General features: G+C 38.2%; 1 protein-coding gene across 4 annotated transcripts in view; it reads right to left on the minus strand.

Annotated features, from left to right (window-relative positions):
* ST8SIA1 (ST8 alpha-N-acetyl-neuraminide alpha-2,8-sialyltransferase 1) overlaps nucleotides 1–25,207 on the minus strand; it is a 155,748-nt gene that overhangs the window by 93,076 nt on the left and 37,465 nt on the right. For all 4 annotated transcript variants that reach the window (XM_004270924.3, XM_049694229.1, XM_033430251.2 and 1 more), the window contains exon 2: nucleotides 5,197–5,341. In XM_004270924.3, coding sequence (XP_004270972.1) covers nucleotides 5,197–5,341 — 145 coding nt within the window. The remainder of the gene's footprint in view (nucleotides 1–5,196; nucleotides 5,342–25,207) is intronic.

A 25,207-nucleotide genomic window follows, 5' to 3' on the forward strand; every position in this document is an offset into this window, starting at 1 on the left:
CTGCGCCACCAGGGAAGCCCCAGAACCCATGACTTTTTAAGAAAAATATAGAAACAAGATAATAAACAATGACACTTTGGGGGACTTCCCTTGTGGCGCAGTGGTTAAGAATCCTCCTGCCATTGCAGGGGACACAGGTTCAAGCTCTGGTCCGGGAAGATCCCACATGCCACAGAGCAACTAAGCCCGTGCGCCACAACTATTGAGCCCAAGTGCCACAACTACTGAAGCCCACACACTTAGAGCCCGTGTTCCACAAGAGAAGCTACCACAATGAGAAGCCCACATACTGCAACGAAGAGTAGCTCTCAGTCGCCACAACTAGAGAAAGCCCGCACGCAGCAACAAAGACCCAACGCAGTCAAAAATTAATTAATTAATTTAAAATAAGAATAATAATACTTTGGAAATCAGACAGGCCACGTTTTACATGCCAGCCCTCCACTTGCGAGCTCTAGAGCCTTGAATAAGATATTTAACCCTCTTCAGTCTCAGTTTCACCCATGAAATGAAGACCAGAGTAACAACCACACAGAGTTGCTATAAGAACAGAGTGAGATAACCTGTGAAGAAACTAAGGCAGGCAGTTGTCCAGGTCAGCACATGGAGTGCATTTGCCTTACAGCTGAAATACTGAAATATCCCAGCCTCTCTTGAAGCTAGACACAGCCATGAGATTCAGTCCTGGCCACTGACACATCAGCAGGAGTCTGTCCAGATTTCCTCTTCTGTTTCCTCTCTGTCCTACTGGGATCCTGGATCAAAACTAGAAGGTTCCTTGGCCACCAGCTAAAGACGTTCAAGCAGGAGCCTGGGAACTTGATGGCGCTGTGTAGCCACCATCTAGCTCTAAGCTACTCACCTCCTAATTCCTAACTATTGCTTGAGATAAATAAATACCTGTTTGGTTAAGCTCCTGTGTCAGGTCTCAGCCAAACACAAGTCTGACAACATGAACCAACACAGGCTTGGCAAAGATCTATGCCCACCAAACAGTCCCCTCAGTTTCCTTCTAGTTGAAAAGGTATATGTTTGGAAAATGATTACAATCATATTGTTAAGTAAAAAAGCAAGCTACCAAATGATGTAGATTATATAGTAGAATCTAAATTTCGTTAGGAGAAAAAAACTGCTCTGAGACTCGGGAATACCCAGGAGCTCAGAGGATTCTATTAAGCACATTACTGTGAAAAAAAAATGTGTATTTTCATTCTAACAAAGTCATTTTGACAAAACTACTTCAAAATATCCTGCTGGGTTTCCCCTGGGCCAAGGGCATTGTGGGCCCACGCCAAGTGGAAGATGTCAGGGAGTTTATGGCGACCAGAGCAGCTGGAAATGTCTGTCTGTGGTGCATTAATGATATTTTGTGATTCTTTACATATGGCCTTGGGTAGATATTTTGAGGAAAAATGACTCGTCTAGTTTGTGATGTATTTCACGTGACTATCCAGCACAATGTAAGAGAATGGTGGGCCGACCATGTATTTATTACACCAAAGAAAATATTTATTAAATTATATCAACACAGTTGTGGTTTCTAACATTCCTGCTACTCCCTCACTCATTGCCAAGGAAATTTATGCTCTTTCTGGGTAAAAATATGTCTTAGGCCAAAATAGCATTTATTCGGTATTATATACAAATGTGGGACCATGTAGGCTTCCAAGGGAGAGGCAGAGCAGGAAAGAGCTGATCCCAGCCTAGGGGATGGAGGTATCCTCAAGTATTCTCAAAGTGGGAACACCTACCATCACACTGCCCCCTCCAAACACACACACACATGCACTGCATATTCTAGAAAACCTCCATGAGGATTCAAATTCGGCCCTTCATGCCTAGTAATATTCAACAAATATTTCACCAAAATACATTTATAGAGCCATTTGAAAACAGCTGCATCAAACTGTCCTGCTTGGTCTCCTATAGTTCAAGCCAGGGCACAACAGTGGTCGAGCCCAGGTGGGACATACATAGGCAGGGAGAGCAGCTGGAAATGAGCATCTATATTAAGTGTGAAGCACTGCACGAGGCACAAAAATGAGTTTCCTCAAAAGCTCACAAGATGGTATTGAGATCAGCAGATACAGACTTTTAGAAAACTGTGATAGGTGGTTAGGCAAATAACTGCATAGGAGGCAGAACTGAATAAATTTGATAATAAAGCCATGGGAAGTCATAGGAGGTCCAAATAAGAAGCAACTGACTGTAATTACAAAGTATACAGCATCTCACTAGGGCCCTTGTGGACCCTCCAGCCTTGATTCAGGACCTGTTAACTTTCCACATCACACAGAGAATCTTGGATTGCATCTTGGCAACAACAACAAAAGCAGTGATTAAAATAGGCAAAGGAGTAATACCAATAATAATGACAGCTGACATATATGGAGCATTTAGGGGAGAAGTGTAATATATAATTAAACTAAATACATTAAAATATATAATTAAAAGTGTGATATAAAGTTATACATCTGAGTTAGCAAAGGAGTGATTTAGCATTATCTTGCTGAAACAGGGAGTGGAGGGATGCTTTGTTCAACTGACAACACAGAGCCCAGCTCACTCACCTGCATTTCTGCCCAATCAACACACACCACTTTCTTCCCACAGGGAGCATGAATGAAGCCTAACAATTAACGGACAACTTAGCTTCCTGATAACAAGCTAGAAATCTTTCACTGAGAAATAAGAGGGCCCGGGTATAGACACCCTTTGATGCAAACTGATTCTCCAGGATTTCTATAAATTAGTTAGTCATTTCAGAATCTCTTCAGAAGAATACACAGGTAACCTTTTTTCAAGTCTACCCATTGAACTGGTTCAGCCCTTTGTAATGACTGTGCACACACAGAGTGATGTGATGACTTTCACTTTCTAAGAAAAAAGCATTTTTCCTTTATTATTCAGGGATGGTTCCTTGGTCTTGCAGCTGGTACACAGAGACGCAAAATTCATGTGCACACACTTGAAAAAGAAAATGTTTCCTGCTATCTTACTGCTGCAACTTACCGGATAAGATGGGAAGTTAGTTTGTATTTCTTTAATCATTTCTTCTCTTCAAACCTATTTTCTAGCACAAAGTCAGTTAGTATGATTGAAAGTCCTCATCTATAAAATCCTATTTTGGGTTTCTTTAAAATCTTTTCTATTTGATGAGCTGTTAAAGGAGATTGCTTCCTTATCTCTTCTTCATTTCATAGCAAGTTGATATCAGTATTTGTACAAAGAAGATGCTGTGAATTGGCTTACTCAACCTCAATTCCACCCTTTTTGTAGCTTCCTGCTAAAGCTTGATTGCTTTAAAAACTGCCCCTCCTGGACTTCTTTGCAACTAGTGTTCTGGATGTAAATTAATCTTACCCACTAGATGCACTTGAGGGAGGTTTGGAGGGAGGAGGTGAGTTGAAACCCATCTTCCTGGCCCTGTTTCTGCCAATGGCAGTGGCCACGGTGGTTTTCTAATCCCTAAACCACAGTTATGGCAGTAAAGTTCTTGGGCTAAGTAATTCCAGGAGCCACCTCTTGACTCCAACTCCTCTATTCGCCTAACGATTTTTTAAGTGCCTAATGCCCAACATGAAATATCCTTCTGCTAAAAACACCTAGGAAGGGCTTCCCTGGTGGCACAATGGTTGAGAGTCCGCCTGCCGATGCAGGGGACACGGGTTTGTGCCCCGGTCCGGGAGGATCCCACATGCCATGGAGCGTCTGAGCCCGTGAGCCATGACTGCTGAGCCTGCACATCCGGAGCCTGTGCTCTGTAACGGGAGAGGCCACAACAGTGAGAAGCCCGCGTACCGAAAAAAAAAAAAAAAAAAAACGCCTAGGAAGATTTCTGACTAATGCAATTATACTCTTCATTCCTCAGTCTAAAGATGCAGTATATGAACCAGGACAACATTAATCAACCTAAAACATTTACATAATGCTTTGTAGTTTGCAGCATACCTGGACATGCATTATATGACATGTCCTTGACCTCAACTCTGTGAGTGGACAGGGACTGCTCTCGCCACTGCACAAATGAGAAAGCTGAACCTCAGAAGAGTTGGGTGACTTAGCAAGGCATTTAGTTAGGAAGAGATGGAGACAAAATTCAATTCTACATTTTATGACTGTTAATCATTTGCTTTGACATAGGGAAGGCTCCCAAGGGCAAATGAAGAAGAGAGAAAAAGCACAAGGATGCTGGCCATGAATTCAACCTTCTATTTCCTATTTTAAAATAAAGTTTTTCAACTGTATCATTGCACATACTCTAAAACCGTTAAATTGGATGAAAACACCTAAGAATGAGCTAGCAAATGGGAGCTATCTCACAGAGCATGTGACTTTGGATCTGGTACTGCCTGTGCCTCCAACTTTATAAGATGCCTCCTCTGTAGAATCTTTGCTATTAATACAGACATATGTTTTCCACCTCTGACCATGAATTCTCTTTCTGCACAATCATCTGGCCAAACCAAGAGTAGCGTGAAGACTTGGGGAAGCCGACATTCATTTCTCAATTTCTCCCTAACGGCAATTTCACCTAAGATCCACTTCCCATCTCCAACTACGGCTCCCTAGAAATAAAGACTTCCTTCTCCCCCCCACTAGCTACATAGATATATTTTAGTAAAACATTTGATTTCAATGCTTAGGAAACCACAAAGAAAAACACTAAGGAAGCAAAGCTTGATTCAGACCACTTCAAAAGTGGTCAAATACTTTCTCTCCATCTCCACCACTCCTACACTTTATAGCAGTAATCTAACCACAGGGTTAAGACTCACAAGCTCTAAGAAGCAACTTCTGACCATATGGTCCCCACTCCCTGAGTATCAGCCCTAAGAAAACATTCCAGTGTTGCAAATCTTCAAGATCATACCAGAGCCAACCTCAAAGCACTGGAATTCCACAATTCCCTGATCTTGCTTCCTTCTCTGCTTGCTTTCTTCAGTCTCACATGACTCAAATCAGAAGGGCTAGGAAATCTGTTACTCTGTAATATCCTACTGCTGCCCCTGCATCACAACATTATTTGATTTCTTCACGAAAAAATGACAGTATAAAGGGAAGCATTTCTAATTCAGAAAAGTAAGAAGATGAAAAGAAGTAGATCTGATTAGTTAGGCAAAATCAATTATCCCTTTCCTATGATATCAAGACATAGAAGAGACTATATTGAAAGGCAACAAACTCTGTACTAACCTGGGGGAAGAGAGAATAAGTTGAATTGTCAATGGTGAATGAGTATAAAAACTCCCCATCGTACCACATGCTCTTCCCCATGGGGGAATTCATTTTAGTCATAGCAAAGAGATGGGCGGGGTCACAGCAGTCTTCCATCTGTTTCCTAGGAGAGAAAACAGAGAGAGAAAAGAACAGCAGGTTAAGTGAGCAGCAGACTCATTCACTTGTCATTCCCACAGAGATGTGCAGCCTTACTTCAGTGCCAGCTCACAAAAGCATCTGTGTCTCCAGGGTGATTAGACTACTATTAATTCATTCTTTCAGCCATCAGAATGCATGACTGGAATATTTCATAATTTTTAAAAAGTTAAAAAAAAATACATCAGCTGGTAGGACTGTAAATTGGTTCAGGCACTATGGAAAACAGTATGGAGACCCCTCAAAAAATTAAGACTAGAACCATCATGTGACCCAGCTATTCCACTTCTGGGTATTTATCACAAGAACACAAAAACACTCATTGGAAAAGGTATATGCACCCCCATGTTCACGGCAGCATTACAGTTGTCCCTGGGTATCTGCAGGGAATTGGTTCCAGGACCTGCCTCAGATACCAAAATCCACAGAGGCTCAAGTCCCATAATCGACCCTCTGTATCTGAAGTTCTGCCTCCACGGATTCAACGAACCTCAGATTGTGCAGTACTGTATGTATTTATTGAAAAAGTCCATGTATAAGTGAACCTGTGCAGTTCAAGCCCATGTTGTTCAAAGGTCAACTGTATTTACACTAGCCAAGATATAAAATCAACTTAAGTGTCCATTTATGAATGAATGGTAAAGAAGATGTGGTATATATACACCACGGAATACTACTCAGGCATGAAAAAGGATGAAATCCTGCCATTTTTGACAACGTGGATGACCCTTGAAGGTATTATGCTAAGTGACATAAATCAGATGAGAAAGACTGTCTGATTTCACTCATATGCAGAATCTAAGAAAACAAAACAAAGCAAAACAAAAACAAACTCATAGTTGCAGAGACCAGACGAGTGGTTACCAGAAGGGAAGGAGGTTGGGGGGTGGGAGAAATTGGGTGAAGAGGTCAACTGTCTGCTGATGGATGGTAACTAGACACATGGTGGTGATCAATTTGTAGTGTATGCAGATGTTAAATTATAATGCTGTACTCCTGAAACTGATATAACTAAACAAAAAGAAAGGAAAACATCAGCTCTCACATGCAGTTGAAATATGTCCAAAGACAAAAATAATCATTATAATTACAGATTGATGGATTTAAACGTCCAGGAGCAGAAAAGGCTTGGATGGCTAATGCATCTTCATGGTGATTTAACAATCAGATGGTTACATTTGGGGACCACGGACTTTACGTGACCTGTACGGAGTAGGGAATACACAGAGGAGCCCCAAAGAGGGTGCACGTCCCCCCAAACTGAGGGCATGATCAAAGAACCACCCCTGGGAAATCCTTTTAAGTAGAAACAGAATGAGAGGAAGGATGTGATTTCAGGCACCAGTGAAGCAACCTGCCTTTCAACTGGCAAATTGCGGGCCTTTCCGGTTCTCGTTTTGTCTGATCTCTCAGAAGTGTGGGACACAGCTGAGCACCGGGACTTGGCGAAGGTCTCCTCACTCTCTTTGTGTCTGAAACACCAGGGTCTCCTGGGTCTCCTCCCCTTGTCCTGGGCTGGCTCGCTGGCGCTCCTCTGCTTGCCCCTCACATGGTGGCCATGTTACTATTCTATAGGCTAAGCTTCACATTCTCCTCGAATTCAAAACCTGTCAGAAACCAATTCCATTTCCTCACTGAGCCTTCAGGAGTAAAAGAACTCATTGCCCAGTCCCACGTCTAGAAGGACCAATGAGACAAATGGCTGACATAAACCACTTCTGAATGGCGCCCCTAAATAGACCTGCTTGCTCAGATATCTTTGGCCACGAGTGGTACCCAAGCTTAGAGCTGACGGGATGAGGAACTAGAGTACAGTCATCCCTGGTCTCCTCGAGGTTGGTTCCAGGACACCCCCCCATACCAAATCCTATAGATGCTCAGTCCCTTATATAAAATGGCACAGTGTTTGCAGACAACCTATACAATTTCTCCCGTGTACCTTAAATCATCTCTAGATTACTTTTTAGTGCACTACCTAATGCAGTGTGTTATGTAAATAGCTATAACTACAATGCAAATGCCATGTAAATAGTGGCCAGTGTGAGGCAAATTCAAGTTTTGCTTTTTAGAACTTTCTGGAAGTTTTCATTTTTCCAAATACTTTCCATCTACCCATTGGTTGAATCCTCAGAGGCAGAATCTGAGGATGAGGATTTGGGGGCAACTGTACTTGGGTTCAACTATTGGCTCTGCCACGTACTGACTCCATAACCCAGGAATGTTACTGGGCTTCAGAAACGGCCTCAGAGACTGTTCTTGAGAATTCCCTGAGAATGCACAGGTGAAGCATGTAGTACAAGTCTGACCTCATTGCAGAGATGAATAAATCGGGTCAGTGCCGGGAACTCTTCCCAACACCTGGTGCTTTCTGGCTGGCTTCCCCTTCACAAAAGTTTCAGCAGAAAGGACAGGGGAGAGGGGCTCGGGAAAATGGCCTTCATCTTTCAAAGCTGCTAGAGTGTGCGTCCCTCTTGCTTCTACGTCATGATTCCATCAGCTGCTCTTTCCTTGCCTCCTCCATCTTTGGTAATTTTTATTGTGTTTCATTACCCAAAAGGCAGCCTGAACAGAGGCAGGAAAGTTTTACAGTGAATTGCCTACATTTTCTCAAAAAAACATCCTAGGTACTACAGTCAGTCAACATAGAACTAGACATGGCTTAAGACTGTCTTTAAAAACGAGGAGAATTATCTTAAGCATGACTCTCAACTTTTGGGGGTGAGTCAATTTTTGAGCCCCTATTCCATTTCTGGTGATATCTTACCACTTTTAGTCCTTACAGTAACCCTAAGAGATAATTAAGGGAATTATTATCATTATTATTCCTAATTCACATCTGAGGAAATGTATTAGGGCCACCACGGGACATGCTTTTTCCTCTCTGCATGCTGCCTGTTCAGGACCATTTTGACTCACCCTTACCTTTCTCTTTCCTGAAGGAATGCTTTCCAAACACCAGCCAAACACCTGCAACACACCAGGTGCCTTCCTAGATCTTTTCCCACTTAATTCTCACAGTGAGTGACCTTGGAGCTACACAGCTTTAGGATTCTTTTTTTCAGTAATTTAACTTGGGGCACATCACTAGTGAGGTGGTGGGGCATGATTTTGCTCCCAGGTCTTTTTACTTCATATCTGGTACTTACTTCCAGCCGGACCACAGCTCTCAGCTCCAAACCAAACTAAACTTGCTATTGAGCACAAAGTGCTACATGAAATTCAGAAGAAAAATTTGTCCCAGCCATATAATGACACCCCATTTAATCTTTATTAAGCTAGCAGCTTACATATCACTTTGCACTGGCTTCCTCTATTCATCCCCAAAAAAACTAAGATAGAGCTGATTACATTACCTTAAACTTACAGACAATGGAACTGAAGCTCAGAGCAAGAGACCTGTTCAAGTCAAGTTCATGAGGTTCCTGCACTGTTGGTGGGAATGTAAACTGATTACAGCCTCTATGTAGAACAATATGGAGGTTCCTTAAAAAACTAAAAATAGAATTACCATATGATCCAGCAATCCCACTACTGGGCATATACCCTGAGAAAACCATAATTCAAAAAGATACATGTACCACAATGTTCATTGCAGCACTGTTTACAATAGCCAGGACATGGAAGCAACCTAAGTGTCCATCAGCAGATGAATGGATAAACAAGGTGTGGCACATATATACAATGGACTACTACTCAGCCATAAAAAGGAACGAAATTGAGTTATTTGTAGTGAGGTGGATGGACCTAGAGTCTGTCATACAGAGTGAAGTAAGTCAGAAAGAGAAAAACAAATACCATATGCTAACGCATATATATGGAATCTATAAAAAAACAGTACTGATGAACCTAGTGGCAGGGCAGGAATAAAGATGCAGACGTAGAGAACAGACTTGAGGACAGGGCGGGAAGGGGAAGCTGGGACGAAGTGAGAGAGTAGCATTGACATATATACACTACCAAATGTAAAATAGATAGCTAGTGGGAAGCAGCCGCATAGCATAGGGAGATCAACTCGATGCTTGTGACCACCTAGAGGGATGGGATGGTGGGCGGGGAGGGAGGCTCAAGAGGAAGGGGATATGGGGATATACGTATACATAGAGCTGATTCACTTTGTTGTACAGCAGACACGAATACAACATTGTAAAGCAATTATACTGCAATAAAGATGTGGGGAAAAAAGTTCATGAGGTTAATAAATGTTTGCTTAATTATTGATTAAATGTGTGTTAGATGGACTCAAATTCACATGTTTTCCCTCAGCATCATCCTGCTCAGGGCAATCATACCCTGAGTGGGAAAACCAAATACTCGACAGAGAATAGAAAGTGTCACATGTGTACAAAGACTTTTAAAAATCTAAGAGTTACAGCAAATTCAAAATAATCATAGCACCATTTGCAATATGGGAGTGCTTTTCTTATAAACTTTTGGACTTTTCCCTCCATCCAGAGTGCCTTCCCATCTCCTTTCTGCCATGCGCATGTCTGGAGGGTGGCTGAAAAGGGACCACAACGTAGAAGTATGTTCACCCCCCGTGCCTGAGAAGGGCCCACACGAGCTCACCAGCTGTATGGGCTACAACCACAGAAGCAAAAGCAGTAGTGGAAATAGCACTCCCAGCAGTAGAAGTGGTAATCGTGGTAGTAGCAGTAGCAATGGTTTTTACAGAGTGCTTGCCTAACACTGTGCTAGGTTTGGGAGATATAAAATTGAATTTCACCTCCATCCAACCTGCAGGTGACCCTGGAGAGAAGACACATACCAGCTTTTAGAATGTTTAGAAAATTTGGTTCCCACCCCCTTTCTCATGCTTTGCATTAATGCTGCCCATTATTTGTGGCAGGCAATAAAATCACAGAGTTAAAAAAGTAAACCCATTTTTAAATTCAAGTTTAAATCTGCAGGTTATTATGTTTCAGTTAAATGTGAGTTGAGTATTGGAGTTAAGATGTAAATGCTTTTTATTATTTGAATTCAAGCTTCAGCAGAGCTCCTGCTAAATGATGCTATAATTGCATCATGAAGGTAAGTATTTAGGAAGCCTGGGAGCCACTTGCTAAAAACTCACTCAGGTTCTCATCCCCTCCCAGTGAAAGCCATGCATATCAACTAAGCCAAGAAGACCTCACTGGCTTATTGTGCCAGGAAGACTGAGGTTCTGGTGAAACGAAACAGACAAATAAGGGTGGAAACCCAACCACTCAGTTAATAATGCCCAGTATCAGCATGAACCTTGCTGAAACTCTCTTGGATGCCATGTTCATCACTTTGGTCACCAGACATGAAGGAGGTTGGGAGGCTGTCACTCCAGTGACTGACACTATCGTGCCCCTTCTGAGGAAGAACTGAATTTGAGAAAGCAGAGGTGAAGGAGAGTTTCACTTTGGTCTCAGTATTTGGCCAAACTCTGCTGTCACACTCCAGCTTTAGACTCAGCTAAACATCCAATTCAATGCCATTTCTGGCCTCCTTGTACACGTATGTGACAAACGCTTGTGTGATCGTTTCCTTCACCATCGTATCTAAATAGGGTGTTGATGTTAGTAACATAGACAGGGAATGTCACTAAAGTTTGCTGTTTACAACTGAATGTGTAATTTAAAATTCTGATAAGTAGCCTAGAAGTAGATGGAGTGAAAAATCTCCTTATATGCTTTCTATGTTGAATTTCTATCCATCAGGTGAAGTATAAATGTATCTTTAATACTTCAAAAGGAAAATGTTGCAATAATAAACTTATTGTGAAAGCTATTAATTTTATGTATAAAAATTATGAAGGATCTTCAACTACAGAGGAGAATAAATTGTCAGTTAAAGGAAATATTAAGTGTGCTTAGCATAAAACCTTAGGAAAAATACTGCGTCATTTTTTTACCAATATATATAAAATTTTAAGCAATAATATAAGGAAGAATAACAGAGTTGAGATTACATGAAAATTCTAATCTTTGTAGAATTAGTTGATATACTAGCATTAAAAATATTAAACACATAACCCTTAAGAACTTTATTTAATTTTCAGTTATTTAATTCCATTTAGACAATGAGTTGCTCAGGGGGAAAAAAAAGTCCTAGTTGGGAACTCTTCATATGTGGGATTAATAGTTAAACACCAAATCTGCCCCTAAAAATTTCATGAGAATAAAAAACCCTATAAACAACACCATGAAAAATCATCATGACCCAGTCATAATAGAAAGTTCCTCATATCCTTAACTGCTTTATTCTTCTTAATAGCACTTATGCTATTTATATGCTATACGTTTTATCTATACTTTTATTGTCTGTCTCCCCAAGTCCCAGAATTTAAACTCCATGAGGGCAAAGACCTTTGTCTTCTGTTCACTGCTCTGTCCCCATCCCCTTAAATGGTGGCTAAGACACTGAATTGGTGCTTAATAAATGTTGATCAACTGGATGAACAAATTACAAGTTGGAAGAAAAGAAGAACATGTTACAGAACCTCAACGCACATTTTGTCCTCACTCATCAAAATTCAAATTGAAGAAGTAAATTCCTTACACTTGCAGTCTATGGACACCAAAAGACAAAAGACTCTTGTCAAAATAACTGCTATAGGTGGGTAAACATTTTCAGTAGTAGCAGATCCAGGATTTTGAAGATGTGCTGAGTGGTGAATCCCAAGTTCCTTACACTGTGCACTAAACATTAGTGTGATTAAAACGAGCCTCCCTTTTGGATCGCAGGCCTGCAGCACAGGCACCACAGGAGCGGTCCACCAGCGGATGGCACTGATAAATTCTGTTTCCTTCACCAGTGCCAAACTTTCAAAGTTTAACTTATAAAATTTTAGACAAGTTTTCAGATTTCATCTTGCCTCCAAAAGATTCCTTCTAGTCTAGCGATGCCTGACTTCAGTCAAGTACCGATTTTAACATTTGACTTTTGGCCAAAATGTGTATCTAACGCGTTTCCTCCAGACAGTTCAATCGATAGCTCTTGTTGTAAACCGTCCTGAGTTAAGTTCCTAAAATTCCTGTTAGACTGGTATATGTCAACTCCTTGGTTAATGTAACTCCAGATTCACTGTTGAAAACATGCCCACATACCACATCAGAGGATAATATATATAAAGTCCTTAGCACATTATATGGTTTCAATAAGTATTCATTTCATTCTCCTTCATATTCAGGCACCATTCGATTCTGCTTGCCTCCCACCATCCTAGGTTATGACTGTTGCCCAGATACAACTATTAATAGTTACCTCCCCCCTTCCATTCCCAAACATGTCCCTATTTGGATGATAAATTATATGTTCACTCCATTAAGAGTAGAAGATAAACAGAGGGCTCTTCTTTAAGTGAAGACTCTGGTGAGAAATTCCTTATTCTAAATATGGAAACGGCAGATTTCACAGAGATTATGGCAGGTAGGGTTTGTACCATCCTGAAGTTGGTTTTCACCCTAACTTAAAGGAATCTTTGTCTTAAATCACCCATTTTGAAGCAAGTATAAAAGTCAGGAGTCACAGTTGACTGAGGGCCCAGGATCTAGAACAAGCACTAGCAGAAGCTGCTCTGAAGTGAATGAACAGCAGGGCCCTGCCTGTAGGAGACTTGGGAGCAGGTGGTGACAATACCATCTCTGTGGCAAAGGCCACACCTTCTGTCCACAGTATTGTCCCCTCAATGGCTTACATCCCTGACCTAAGAGATTCAAAATACACACTCGATTCAGGGTAGAGATTTGTATTCATCTTATTTCTCTGTAAAACTCCCTTGAATGGTATGGAGGAGAATTAGTTTCATGAGATTATCACTTAAAATAATGTTTTCTACAGATATAATAAAAAAGGCTTTTCAAAGATTAATCTCTGGATCATTTGCCAGGACTACAGAAACGGAGAAAAACAACTCTTGCATACTACTTAAGACAGCAAGTAATCTTTTATTTAGTGGCATTTTATTCTTCACATTTGAAATGACTGTATTATAAGGAAAAAGTATTCCAAAGAGAGGTCGATATGTGCCCCGTGTAATTTGCATTTCTCTACCACAGGCAGAGCAGACTTACAGGAGAAACTTTTGGAAAACAAGTATTTCAAAGATGATCTGGTTTTCCCTAACACATATTTGTTTTGTAGTGTACTTAACAAGTACACTTGATTATTTGAATTGAAGAGCGTACATTTTTCCAGGAAGGATTTCAATAAGCACTTACCTGCAGTCTTCCTACTTATGCTTATCTGTCTATACAACTAGAAAAGCTCTAGTGTTATCCTTTGAGAATCACCGGTTTGCTTTTTTGGTAACTGAAACTGACTGGGCTCCTTTGAACAGCACTCATTATTTGATTCACTCAATAAATATTTATTGAGAACTTTCTATGTGCCCAGTGTTGTTCCAGGCACTAGGGACAGAATGGGGGCCAGGAGAAGGAGAGCCTGGAATACTTTGCCCTCTTAAATTCTAATGGAGAAGACAGACAAAAGATGAAGTATGTGAGTAAGGGGTGGGGGTGTAATTTTCAACAGGAGGCTGGGTAAGTCCTCACGGGGTAGGTGACGTTTGAGTTTACTCAGAAGGAGGTAAGGAAGTAAGCAATGTAGATATCCAGGCTATTCCAGAGAAAAGCATTCAGGGAGAACAAACAAGTACAAAAGCCTTAAGGCAGGAGTGACCCTGGTATGTTCAAAGGACATGGAGAAAACCAGCGAAGCTAGAGTAAGGAGAGTGTGGCATGGTGCGGGGAAGGCGGGTCGCAGGGAGAGGATCATGCAGGGCTGTGCACATGTGGTTTTTACTCCAGTGAAAAGAGTAGAATCTGCCCTCACCATCAAACTTCTTGTGGCATCATCCATAGACCCTCAAGGATAAATCCAACTCCAAAATCACACAAAGACATTTGGATTTTCCTGAAATTGTAATGGAGGGGGTTGGGTCACCACACCACAAAAACTTCTTAAAGTCTCCCAGTGAGTATCTGTCTTTTCCCTGGATACAATTCTATCATTTCCTCTAACCATCCCCAAAGCCAGCCTTTTCTCCATCACCTCTCTCTCTTATCCAGAGAAACTTCACTTGATGAAGCCCTCTAATTTTGACTCCCTTTCTAATCATTTAACATCAAACTTAGGTATGAAAAGACCTATTATACATACTCTTTTTGGATTTTTTTTCTCTCTTTTGAAGAATGGAAGGATTTGAAAGACAAAGAAAATTTTCCTGTTGTATATGTTTAATTTTATGAATAAAGATATTTCTCTCTTGGTCTCTTACCAGGATCATGACAAAACAGCTAAATGGATATATACCAAATTTGGATAATATATTTTTAGTGGTATGAAACTTAAAAACATGGGTTTGGAGGAATGCAACAAATTCACTTTTGGAAGCTTGGGTAGGAGCATAGGGAAGGGGCAAGTGCATCCCCTCAGAGAAATAAGTGGGCAGTCATCCATGAGAACATGAGGTTTTGAAAATGAGGTCTAGATCAGAAGCACCAGTACCCACGTAAACCACCACACTCAGTATACTGAGTGTTAAACTTCTGCCCAAGTGGCAGATGCCAAATCTGCCACTCAAATCACGAGTTACACTGATTTACAATTGAGCTGTTTCTCCAATGCACAAGTTTACACGGTAAAGGGGGATGCAGCAGGGATTTCTTTATGTAATCATGGTTAATGGTGTTCCTGAATAGCACTAAGAGAAATTATGTTTTAAATATGGGAACTCTATTCAGCTGAACCACACATTAGACCAGATGAACTTAACAGATATACATAGAACATTCCATCCAAAAGCAGCAGAATAAACATCGTTTTCAAGTGAAAATGGAACATTCTCCAGGATAGATCACATGCTATGCCACATAACAAGTCTTAGTAAATTTAAGAAGATTGGGATTATATCATGTATCTTTCCCAACAACTATGAAACTAGAAATCAACTACAAGAAAAACACTGCAAAAAACACAAACAGTTGGAGGCTAAACAATATACTATTAAACAAGCAATTGGTCACTGAAAAAATCAAAGAGGAAATAAAAAAGTGCCTGGAGACAAATGAAAACAAAAAAACAATGATTTTCAAAATCTATGGGACACAGAAAAAGCAGTTTTAAGAGGAAGTTTATAGCAATAAAGCCTACGTGAGGAAATGAGAAAAACCTCAAATAAACAACTTAATCTTACACCTAAGGGAACAAGAAAAAGAAGAATAAACAAAATGCAAAGTTAGTGGAAGGAAATAAGTCATAAAGATCACAGCAGAAATAAATGAACTGGGGACTAAAAAATAAAAACAGAAAAGATCAATGAAACTAAGAGCTGACTCTTGGAAAGATAAACAAAATTAATAAATATTTAGCCAGACTCATCAAGAAAAAAAGAAGGACCAAACAATTAAAATTAGAAATGAAAAAGAAGTTACAACTGACACCACAGAAATACAAAGGATCATAAGAGATTACTATGAACAATTATAGGCCAGTAAAATGGACAACCTAGAAGAAATAGAAAAATGCCTAGAAATGTACAATCTCCCAAGACTAAACCTGGAAGAAATAAAAAATATGAACAGACCAATTAACAGTACTGAAACTGAATCAGTAATTTTAAAACCCCAACAAACAAAAGTCCAGGACCAGATTGTTTGTTGAATTCTACCAAACATTTATGGAAGAGTTAACACCTATTCTTCTTAAACTGTTCCAAAAAAATTACAGAAGAACACTTTCAAACTCATCCTATGAAGCCAGCATCACCCTGATACTGAAACCAAAGATATCACAAATAAAGAAATTGCCGATTTTTAATATCACTGATGAATGTAGGTGCAAAAATCTTCAACAAAATATTAGCAAACTGAATCCAACAATACATTAAAAGGATCATACTCCTTTTAATGTATCAGTTGGGATTTATCCCAGGGATGCAAGGATGGTTCAATATCTACAAATCAATCAATGTGATACACCACACTAACAAACTGAAGAATAAAAATCATATGATCATCTCAATAGATGCTTTTGACAAAATTCAACATTTATTTGTGATAAAAACTCTCCACAAAGTGGGTATGGAAGGAACATATCTCAAAATAATAAAGGCCATATATGACAAAACCACTGTTAACATCACACTCAATGGTGAACAGCTGAAAGCATTTCCCCTAAGATCAGGAACAAGAATGTCCACTCTTGCCACCTTTAGTCAACACAGTATTGGAAGTCCTAGCCACAGCAATCAGACAAGAAAAAAAGAAAATCAAAGGAATCCAAGTTGAAAAGGAAGAAGTAAAACTGTCACTGTTTGCAGAGGACATGATACTATACATAAAAAATCCTAAAGACATCACCAAAAAACTAATAGAACTCATCAAAGAATTCGGCAAAGTTGCAGGATACAAAAGTAATATACGAAAATCTGTTGGGTTTCTAAAAACTAACAATAAATTATCAGAAAGAGAAATTAAGAAAAAAGTCCCATTTACAATCATATCAAAAAGAATAAAATACCTGAGAATAAATCTAGCTACGGAGATAAACGACCTGTACTTGGAAAATTATAAGACTCTGATGAAAGAAGTTGAAGATGACACAAATTAAGAGATATACCATGTTCATGGATTGGAAGAATTCATAATGTTAAAATGACCATACACCCCAAGGCAATCTACAGACTTAATGTAACCCCTAACAAAACACCAATGGCATTTTTCACAGAACTAGAACAAATACCTCTAAAATTTGTATGGAAATACAAAAGATCCTGAACAGCCAATGCAATCTTGAGAAAAGAGAACAAAGCTGGAGGTATCACACTCCCTCACTTCAAACTATACTACAAAGCTGCAGTAATCAAAACTGTTTTGCACTGACACAAAAACAGGCACATAGATCTATGGAACAGAATAGAGAGCTCAAACATTAACCCACAGTTATATCATCAATTAGTCATGACAAAGGAGGCAAGAATATACAATGGGGAAAAGACAGCCTCTTCATTAAATGGTGTTGGGAAAACTGGACAGTTACACGTAAAAGAATCAAACTGGACTATTTTCTCACACCATATATAAAAATAAAGTACAAATGGATTAAAGACTTAAATGTAAGACTCAAAACCAAAAAACAACTAGAAGAAAACAGGAGTAAACACTTTGATACCAGTCTTGAGCAGTATTTCCTCACACAAGGGAAACAAAAGCCAAAATAAGCAAATGGAACTACAGCACACTAAAAAAAAAAAAAAAAAAGCTTTGCATAGCAAAGGAAACTATCAGTGAAACAAAAAGTCAGCCTATTGAATGGTAGAAGATATTTTCAAACAATATATTTAATAAGGGGTTGATATCCAAAGTACACAAAGAACACATACAACTCAACATCAAAAAAAAAAAAACCCAATTAAAAAATGGGCAAAGGACCCAAATAGACATTTTGACAAAGAAGACATACAGATGGCCAACAGGCACATGAAAAGATGCTCAACATCACTAATTGTCAGGGAAATGCAAATCAAAACCACAATGTGATATCACCTCAAACCCGTCAGGATGGCTATCATCAAAGATACAACAAATAGCAAGTGCTGGCAAGGATATGAAGAAAATGGAACCCTCGTGCACTGTTGATGGGGATATAAATTGGTGCAGCCAATATGGAAAACAGTATGGAGATTCCTCAAAAAATTAAAAGTAGAACTACCATATGATCCAGCAATTCCACTCCTGGGCATTTATTCGAAGAAAATGAAAACACTAATTCTAAAAGATATATGCACCCTTATGTTCACTGCAGTCTTATTTACAGTAGCCAAGATATGGAAGCAACTAAGTTCCCATTGATGGATAAATGGATGAAGAAGATATGCTGTATTTATACAATGGAATATTACTCAGCCATAAAAGAGAATGAAATCTTGCCATTAGTGAGAACATGGATGAACCTAGAGGGTATTATGCTAAGTGAAACCAGTCAGACAGAGAAAGACAATACTGTATTATTTCAATTATATATGGAATATAAAAAACAAAACAAATGAACAAACATAACTAAATAGAAACAGACTCATAGATATGGAGAACAAACAGGTGGTTGCCAGAGGGGAAAGGTGGTCAGCAGAAGAGAGAAATAGGTGAGGGAGATTAAGATGTACACACTTTCAGTTACAAAATAAATGTCACAGGTATGAAATGTACAGTGTGGGGCTACTATACATAAAATAGATAACCAACAAGGACCTACTGTACAGCACAGGGAACTATACTCAATATTTTGTAATAACGTATGAGGGAAAAGAATTTGAAAAAGAATATATATATATATCTGAATCAGCTTGCTGTACACCTGAAACTAAAACAACATTGTAAATCAACTATACTTCAATTAAAAAAAATTTTAAAATAATGTACAGTGTGGAGAATATAGTCAATAATTATGTAATATCTTTGTATAGTGACAGATGGTAACAAGACTTACCACGGTGATCATTTTTAAATGTATAGAAATATCACATCACTATGCTGTGTAACAGGAACTAACATAGCATTGTAGGTCAATTATACTTCAAAAACAAGCAAACAAACAAAGTCATATAAGAAGAGATAAGATTTGTAGTTTCCATAGGTGATGGAGTAGGGGGAGGGGGGAACTGGATGAAAGTTGTCAAAATGTACAAAGCTCCAGTTATAAGGGATGTAATGTACAACATGATAATTAACACTGATATATGTTATATATAAAAGCTTTTAAGAGAGTAAATCCTGAGTTCTCATCACAAGGAAAAATATTTTTTCTGTTTCTTTAATGTTGTGTCTCTATGAGAGGACAGATGCTCACTAAACTTCTTGTGATAATCATTTCATGATGTATGTAAGTCACTATGCTGAAAAAAATTAAGAAAAAAAGAACTCTCTTTAGAACGATTTTTTCTTTTCTTGTTCTAATAACACCTAGGTGTGAGATTATTTCTGTGGAAGATGAGAAGTTAGTGGAAAGCAAAACAAACAAAAAGGAGACAAATGTGATAGAAACCACATGGGTTTTCCAAACTATACAGATTTCTCTAAACTAGGAAACTGAACCAACAAACATAAGATGACCTAAGTGGTAAATTTTAGAGGTTCAAACCCAGGAGTCAAGTTTGTTGGATTCAACTCAGCTCTACTGCCTACTCAATGCAGGACTGGAGCATTAGTCCTGAAATTTTTTTGTCTCTTCCATGATGTATGGCACACACTTCTGGTATTTATGTGAGTAACCATTCCAGTATTTCAACATACTCAAAATTATTTTCTGGGAAAAATTTTGGCATTTCCTTATGACCCATTTTCACAGGATAGAATTCTGTGCAACAAAACAAACCAGGGATTCTCAATTTTCTTACCAGAATATTAACTGTGCCACCTGCTTGTCTAAAACATATGGGTCTCTCTTTACTCAGCACAGAGTATCAGCCATTCAGGTTGTCAATAACCTTTAATTTACTGTCATCTAGTTCCCATTAAATGTGTGGTTAAAGGAACGGGTATTTGGGAGAGACAAACGGATGTCTTAGTGGATTTTCTCCTAGGAGTTCGACTCTTTATTTTCTTTCTCTGTATCAAATCAAACCAGGAACAACTCAGCTATTCGCATAACTAGTAGCTATTTTTAAATGCCCATCCTATAAACTTCCATAGATGAGAACACAGCTTATTCTCCAGGTCAAATGTGTCAATTCAGTTTACCCCCAACATGTTGTGAAAACAATCAGGAAGGTATTCTCAGTTCATCCATCTATCATCCCTCACCCTGTTTGTTATGTTCGCTACATTTGTACTTAATTTTGAATTGTTTTGTGAATATCACTGATCCCATCCAGATAGAAAAGTATTGAGACAGTTGACAGCAACAATTAAGGAGAAGAGTAGGCTTAAAAAGGAAACAAAAGTGGAGATGAATTTTAAAAACTGAAAGCATTGAGAAAATAAAGGATATTACAAGTGTAGATGGAATGAGTCATTTGACAGAGTGAATAAAGAAACAATTGAAAAAAGAGAAGAAAATAATAGATGAAAGGGAATTTTTTTTTGTTTTTAGTTTGTCAATAAAGGATAAACAGAAGCTGAAAACTAGAGACCTGATAAGCCTACTATGATGTCTTCAGTGCTTAGAGATAAACAAGACTGCATTCAACTGGGGGAAATACAAAAATGTATGTTTCCTGATGTTCAAGGCCACTCTGAATCTGCCCATTAAAGGGGACAAAGGCAAGTGTTTATGGGTTACCTGCTAAGGAATCCCTCACAACATCAGAAGAGATCAAGGAAAATGCTTAGTTACCTCAAAACCCTTCAGTGCAGACAAAACCTAACCATTTGGGGAAACTGTAACTTAATTGGCTATAAAACCAAAAAGCAGAATAACATACTTTCAAAGGACAGACTCACACTCTACTTGGTAGAAATGTATTGAGGAATGCAAGGTCAAAAATTCTCTTGGTCATTTTGGACTTGAAAACAACTTTTGGAACAGTAACCTGTGAAAAGTAGAGAGGTCTCTGAATAAACTAACCATCCTGTAGAAACGCCTTCAACCAAGTTACATTACAAAGCTATGCCTTTATTGAGGGTCAGTATAAGAAACAGTTACATCAAGAATAGCATCCAGGGCTTCCCTGGTGGCGCAGTGGTTAAGAATCCGCCTGCCAGTGCAGGGGACACGGGTTCGAGCCCTGGTCCGGGAAGAACCCACATGCCACAGGGCAACTAAGCCTGTGCGCCACAACTACTGAGCCTGTGCTCTAGAGCCCTCGAGCCACAACTACTGAACCCGTGCGCCTGAAGCCCGTGCTCCACAACAAGAGAAGCCACCACAATGAGAAGCCCACGTACCACAACAAAGAGTAGCCCCTGCTCTCCGCAACTAGAGAAAGCCATGTACAGCAACAAAGAACCAAAGTAGCCAAAAATAAATTAATTAATTAAAATAAAAAAGAATAGCATCCAACTTTCTTTAAAACTGAAGTTGAAGGTAATGCCTGTTATATTCATGGTCTCGTTTATTTATGTGATAATTTTCTCCTTGAATTTAGTGTCAGGAAATTTTTTTTCTAATTACATAAAAATGTTATGTTTCTACTTATCAAACAATAAGAATTACTTTGACCCATCAAGTGGTCCTTTGGACTGAGTCATCAGGAAGTTCAGAAGCAAATACAGTGCAGTTATAAGACCATTTCAGCCTCAAGCCTATGAACTGCTCTCTTGATTGGTGGTTATTTTTAAAATATTAATGGTTGTTTTTTAAAATGTACTATATTTTTAAATTATAGAAATTTATAATTTAAAAATGTTAATCTTAGAAATTTTCAAAAATACAAACTAGAAAAATAGGCAAAAATAAATATCACAGATAATCCCTCCACACAGAGATAACCATTGTTAATAGATTGTTTGGTGTGTATTTTTCCTATGCATTAATTCAATTATTCCCTTAGTCAGTAAATATTTATTGAGTACCTAGTATGTGTCAGAGACTGAAGACACAGCAGTAAACAAAATGAGCTCAGCGCTTGCCCTCTTGAAATGGGAATTTAGTCTGTTTACAATTTGTTGATGCTACAAACAACACTGTGGTAAACATTCTCATGCTTAGATTTGTGAACATATTCATGATTGTTTTCCTGGGATAAAGTTTTAGAAGTATTTCCTGAATTAAAGGGTATATACTAATGAGGTTCCTCTTGCTTCAAAAAAGTATGTTATACAAAATACAAACAGAGTTTAAACTACTGTTTCCTTTCATATTCCCCACACCCATGTCTAGACCAAAAGGCAATGGTTTCATTCATTCAAATAGCACTATTTTTATTTTCCAACTATTTGTACTATCAATTGACTTACTACTAAGGAAGATGAAGATATCACTATCCAATCCTACCCCAAACAGACACGCACAGACTTTTCTTCATTCCACATTCCCCAAAGAATTACATAAAAAATTGTAGTTGAACCAACATTATTTTAGTATTATGAGTCCTAAGTATGATTTCATAGCTGAGTACTATCACTGTATTTCCTTTCTTGTAGGCTTTCTAAAATTTGCTCTTCCTGGAGTTAACTATTGCCTATTTTCATTTGCTTCATTTATCATGTGCCTTCCAATAATTCCCCTTCTAATTCTTCAAGTAACTGTAAAATTTTCTCAGTGTGGTCAAACACATCAAGAGATTAATCAGTTTGATTTTTTTTCTTGGAAACATCTCTTCTGGAGCCTTTGTCCTCTGGCTATAATCTGGGCTGCCTTCTCTCTAGCCTTGATGAACACCTGTCATCTTGGGAACTGCCTTCACCTCTTTTCTGTATTGTATTACTCAGTTTCCTTTATCCATATTGTCTCTTTCTTAGTATTCTCATTTGGGTACAGCATATACTCTATTTTCTTCTCGAGAAAGGGTGCAAGCAAAGTACATTTTTTGAGTCTTTGAATGTTGAAAATACTCTCAGTTTGGCTGGGTATAAAATTCTAATTTAAAAATGATTTTTCTCAAAAAAAAGATAAATTTTCTCAGATTTTGAAGGCATTATCCATTGCTTTCTAGCTGCCAGTGTTTTGTTGAGAAATCTGGCATCATTCTTATTTCTAATCATTTGATTTTAATCATTTTTCATCATAAAAGGTTTTTAAGATCTTAAATTAAGGATTCTGAAATTTCACAATCATATGGCTTGAATAGGTCTTTTGCATTCACTGTGCTAGACACTTGGTGGTCCCTTGTAACCAGGAAACAGGTCCTTCAGTTCTGGAAACAACCTTCTATTATTTCTTTAATAACTTCCTTTTCTTCTATATTTCTCTTTCTGAAATTCTTATTATCCAAACTTCTCACCTTTTTTTCCATTTTTTCACTGTTTTATTTTTCTTTTCTATTTTGGGAGGAATGATTTCCTAAACATTATTTTACAAATCCACCTATTGAACTTTTAATTTCCACTACCATATTTTTAATATCAAAAAGTTCTTTCTGATCTTCAAAAAAATCTTTTTATTAATTTTTATTGGAGTATAGTTGGTTTACAATTTTGTGTTAGTTTCTACTGCACAGCAGAGTGAATCAGCTATACATATATATATATCCTCTCTTTTTTTGGATTTCCTTCCCATTTAGGTCACCACAGAGCACTGAGTAGAGTTCCCTGAGCTATACAGTAGGTTCTCATTAGTTATCTATTTTATACATAGTATCAATAGTGTATATATGTCGATCCCAATCTCTCAATTCATCCCACTCCCCCCTTCCCCTCTTGGTGTCCATACGTTTGTTCTCTACGTCTGTGTCTCTATTTCTGATTATCTTATTTTCAAAAAGTTTTATATTCATAGCTTCCTAACTTTTGTGAATGCAATATAATTTTTTGTGAGAATCGTAGCCATATAATTTGTTATATATTTTTCTGCTTTCTTATTGTCCATTTCATGTGTGTTTTTTCTATTGGTTTACTTTGGTCTCTGTCTTTCATGTTAGAGGCTTTCTAAAAATATTTTAGAAATATTTTTATTTCTAAATAAAGTTCTATAGCTCTCTGTTTATGTTTAAGAATGCGGTACTAAACAGATGAATAAAAGCTCTGTGCTTGGGTAGTAATTACCAACTGCTGGGCCTCATCAGAGTGTAATCCAACAGCCATTTCATGACAGGATCCCCAAATGTCAGTATCCACATCTTTTTCTCTTGTACTAGTCAGTTTTCCCATTGAGGAATCTTCCAATTTCTTGATAAGGTATAAGCCTGGTTGATAACATTCTGGGAGCTAAGTGAAAAGAGAAGGCTGAGGTCTCACTCTTCAGAATATAACCTTTCTCTTAATTTCCCTGTTTTCAGTTGATGTCCCAAGTCCAGAGTCACTCTGTGTCATCTCCAGTCTTCTAACACGTGGACAAAGACAACTCCTTGTGTCTGTGGGTAAGGGGAGATCGGGAACACTTCCAACCAATCTTCCTGCTTTTAGTGTCATCAGCACTCACCTCTAATTGCTGCGTCTTTTGGGAATTCTGCAACATAAACTGGCTTCCTTCTTGCTGGCTTACCCTGTTGCAAACACTCAAGTTTCCAACTTCTGTACTCTACATGTTGTCAGACGTGACTGAGCCATCTGCTTTTCATCTCCTAAAATTCTGTTGATGTCTTTTGTCTGCTATTGTAGCCTCTTCCATTTTCTTCGTTGTTACAAGTTCATTCTTATTTATATTCCTCTATTATTATTTATTAGTCTTTCAAGAGGAGTCAGAAAACCAGAAGCCAGGTGGTATTATCCTTTTCCAGTTTAACTTCTTTACTGGTGATTTTCAATAATGTTTTCTGATTTGAAAACATATGTGTGTAAAACTAAAAGGCTGCCAGGAAAAACGATTCTGATGATGGCTGCTTTAAAGAAATGGAAATGGAGGGTATTAGGATATGTAGGGATTTTAATATTCATCTTATATGTTTCTATACCTTTTTAGTGCTGTGAAAGTTATCATTTTTATTATTTTATCAATTTATCACTTGTCATATTTATTTTTATTCATTCATTCATATTATGTATTTATATTTACCATTTTATTACTTTATCATATTAAATTTGATAAATTTTTTAGCACTATTAAAAACTTAATGTAATAAATGCTTGTTATAGAAAATCTGATAAATATTTAAAAGGACAGAGGAGAAATTAAAAGTTAAAAAGCAATACAACCACACTGAGAAAAGTACAATTAATATTTTTTTCTCCCAGTGATCTTAATGCCATAATCTCGGGCTTTCTTTAAAATTAATTTACACTTACTAAACACCCCTTCTCTCCAGCATCCTGAAAGTCTCCTTTTTATCTAA

The sequence above is a fragment of the Orcinus orca genome, chromosome 11, assembly GCF_937001465.1.
Source record: "Orcinus orca chromosome 11, mOrcOrc1.1, whole genome shotgun sequence".
NCBI lineage: Eukaryota > Metazoa > Chordata > Mammalia > Artiodactyla > Delphinidae > Orcinus > Orcinus orca.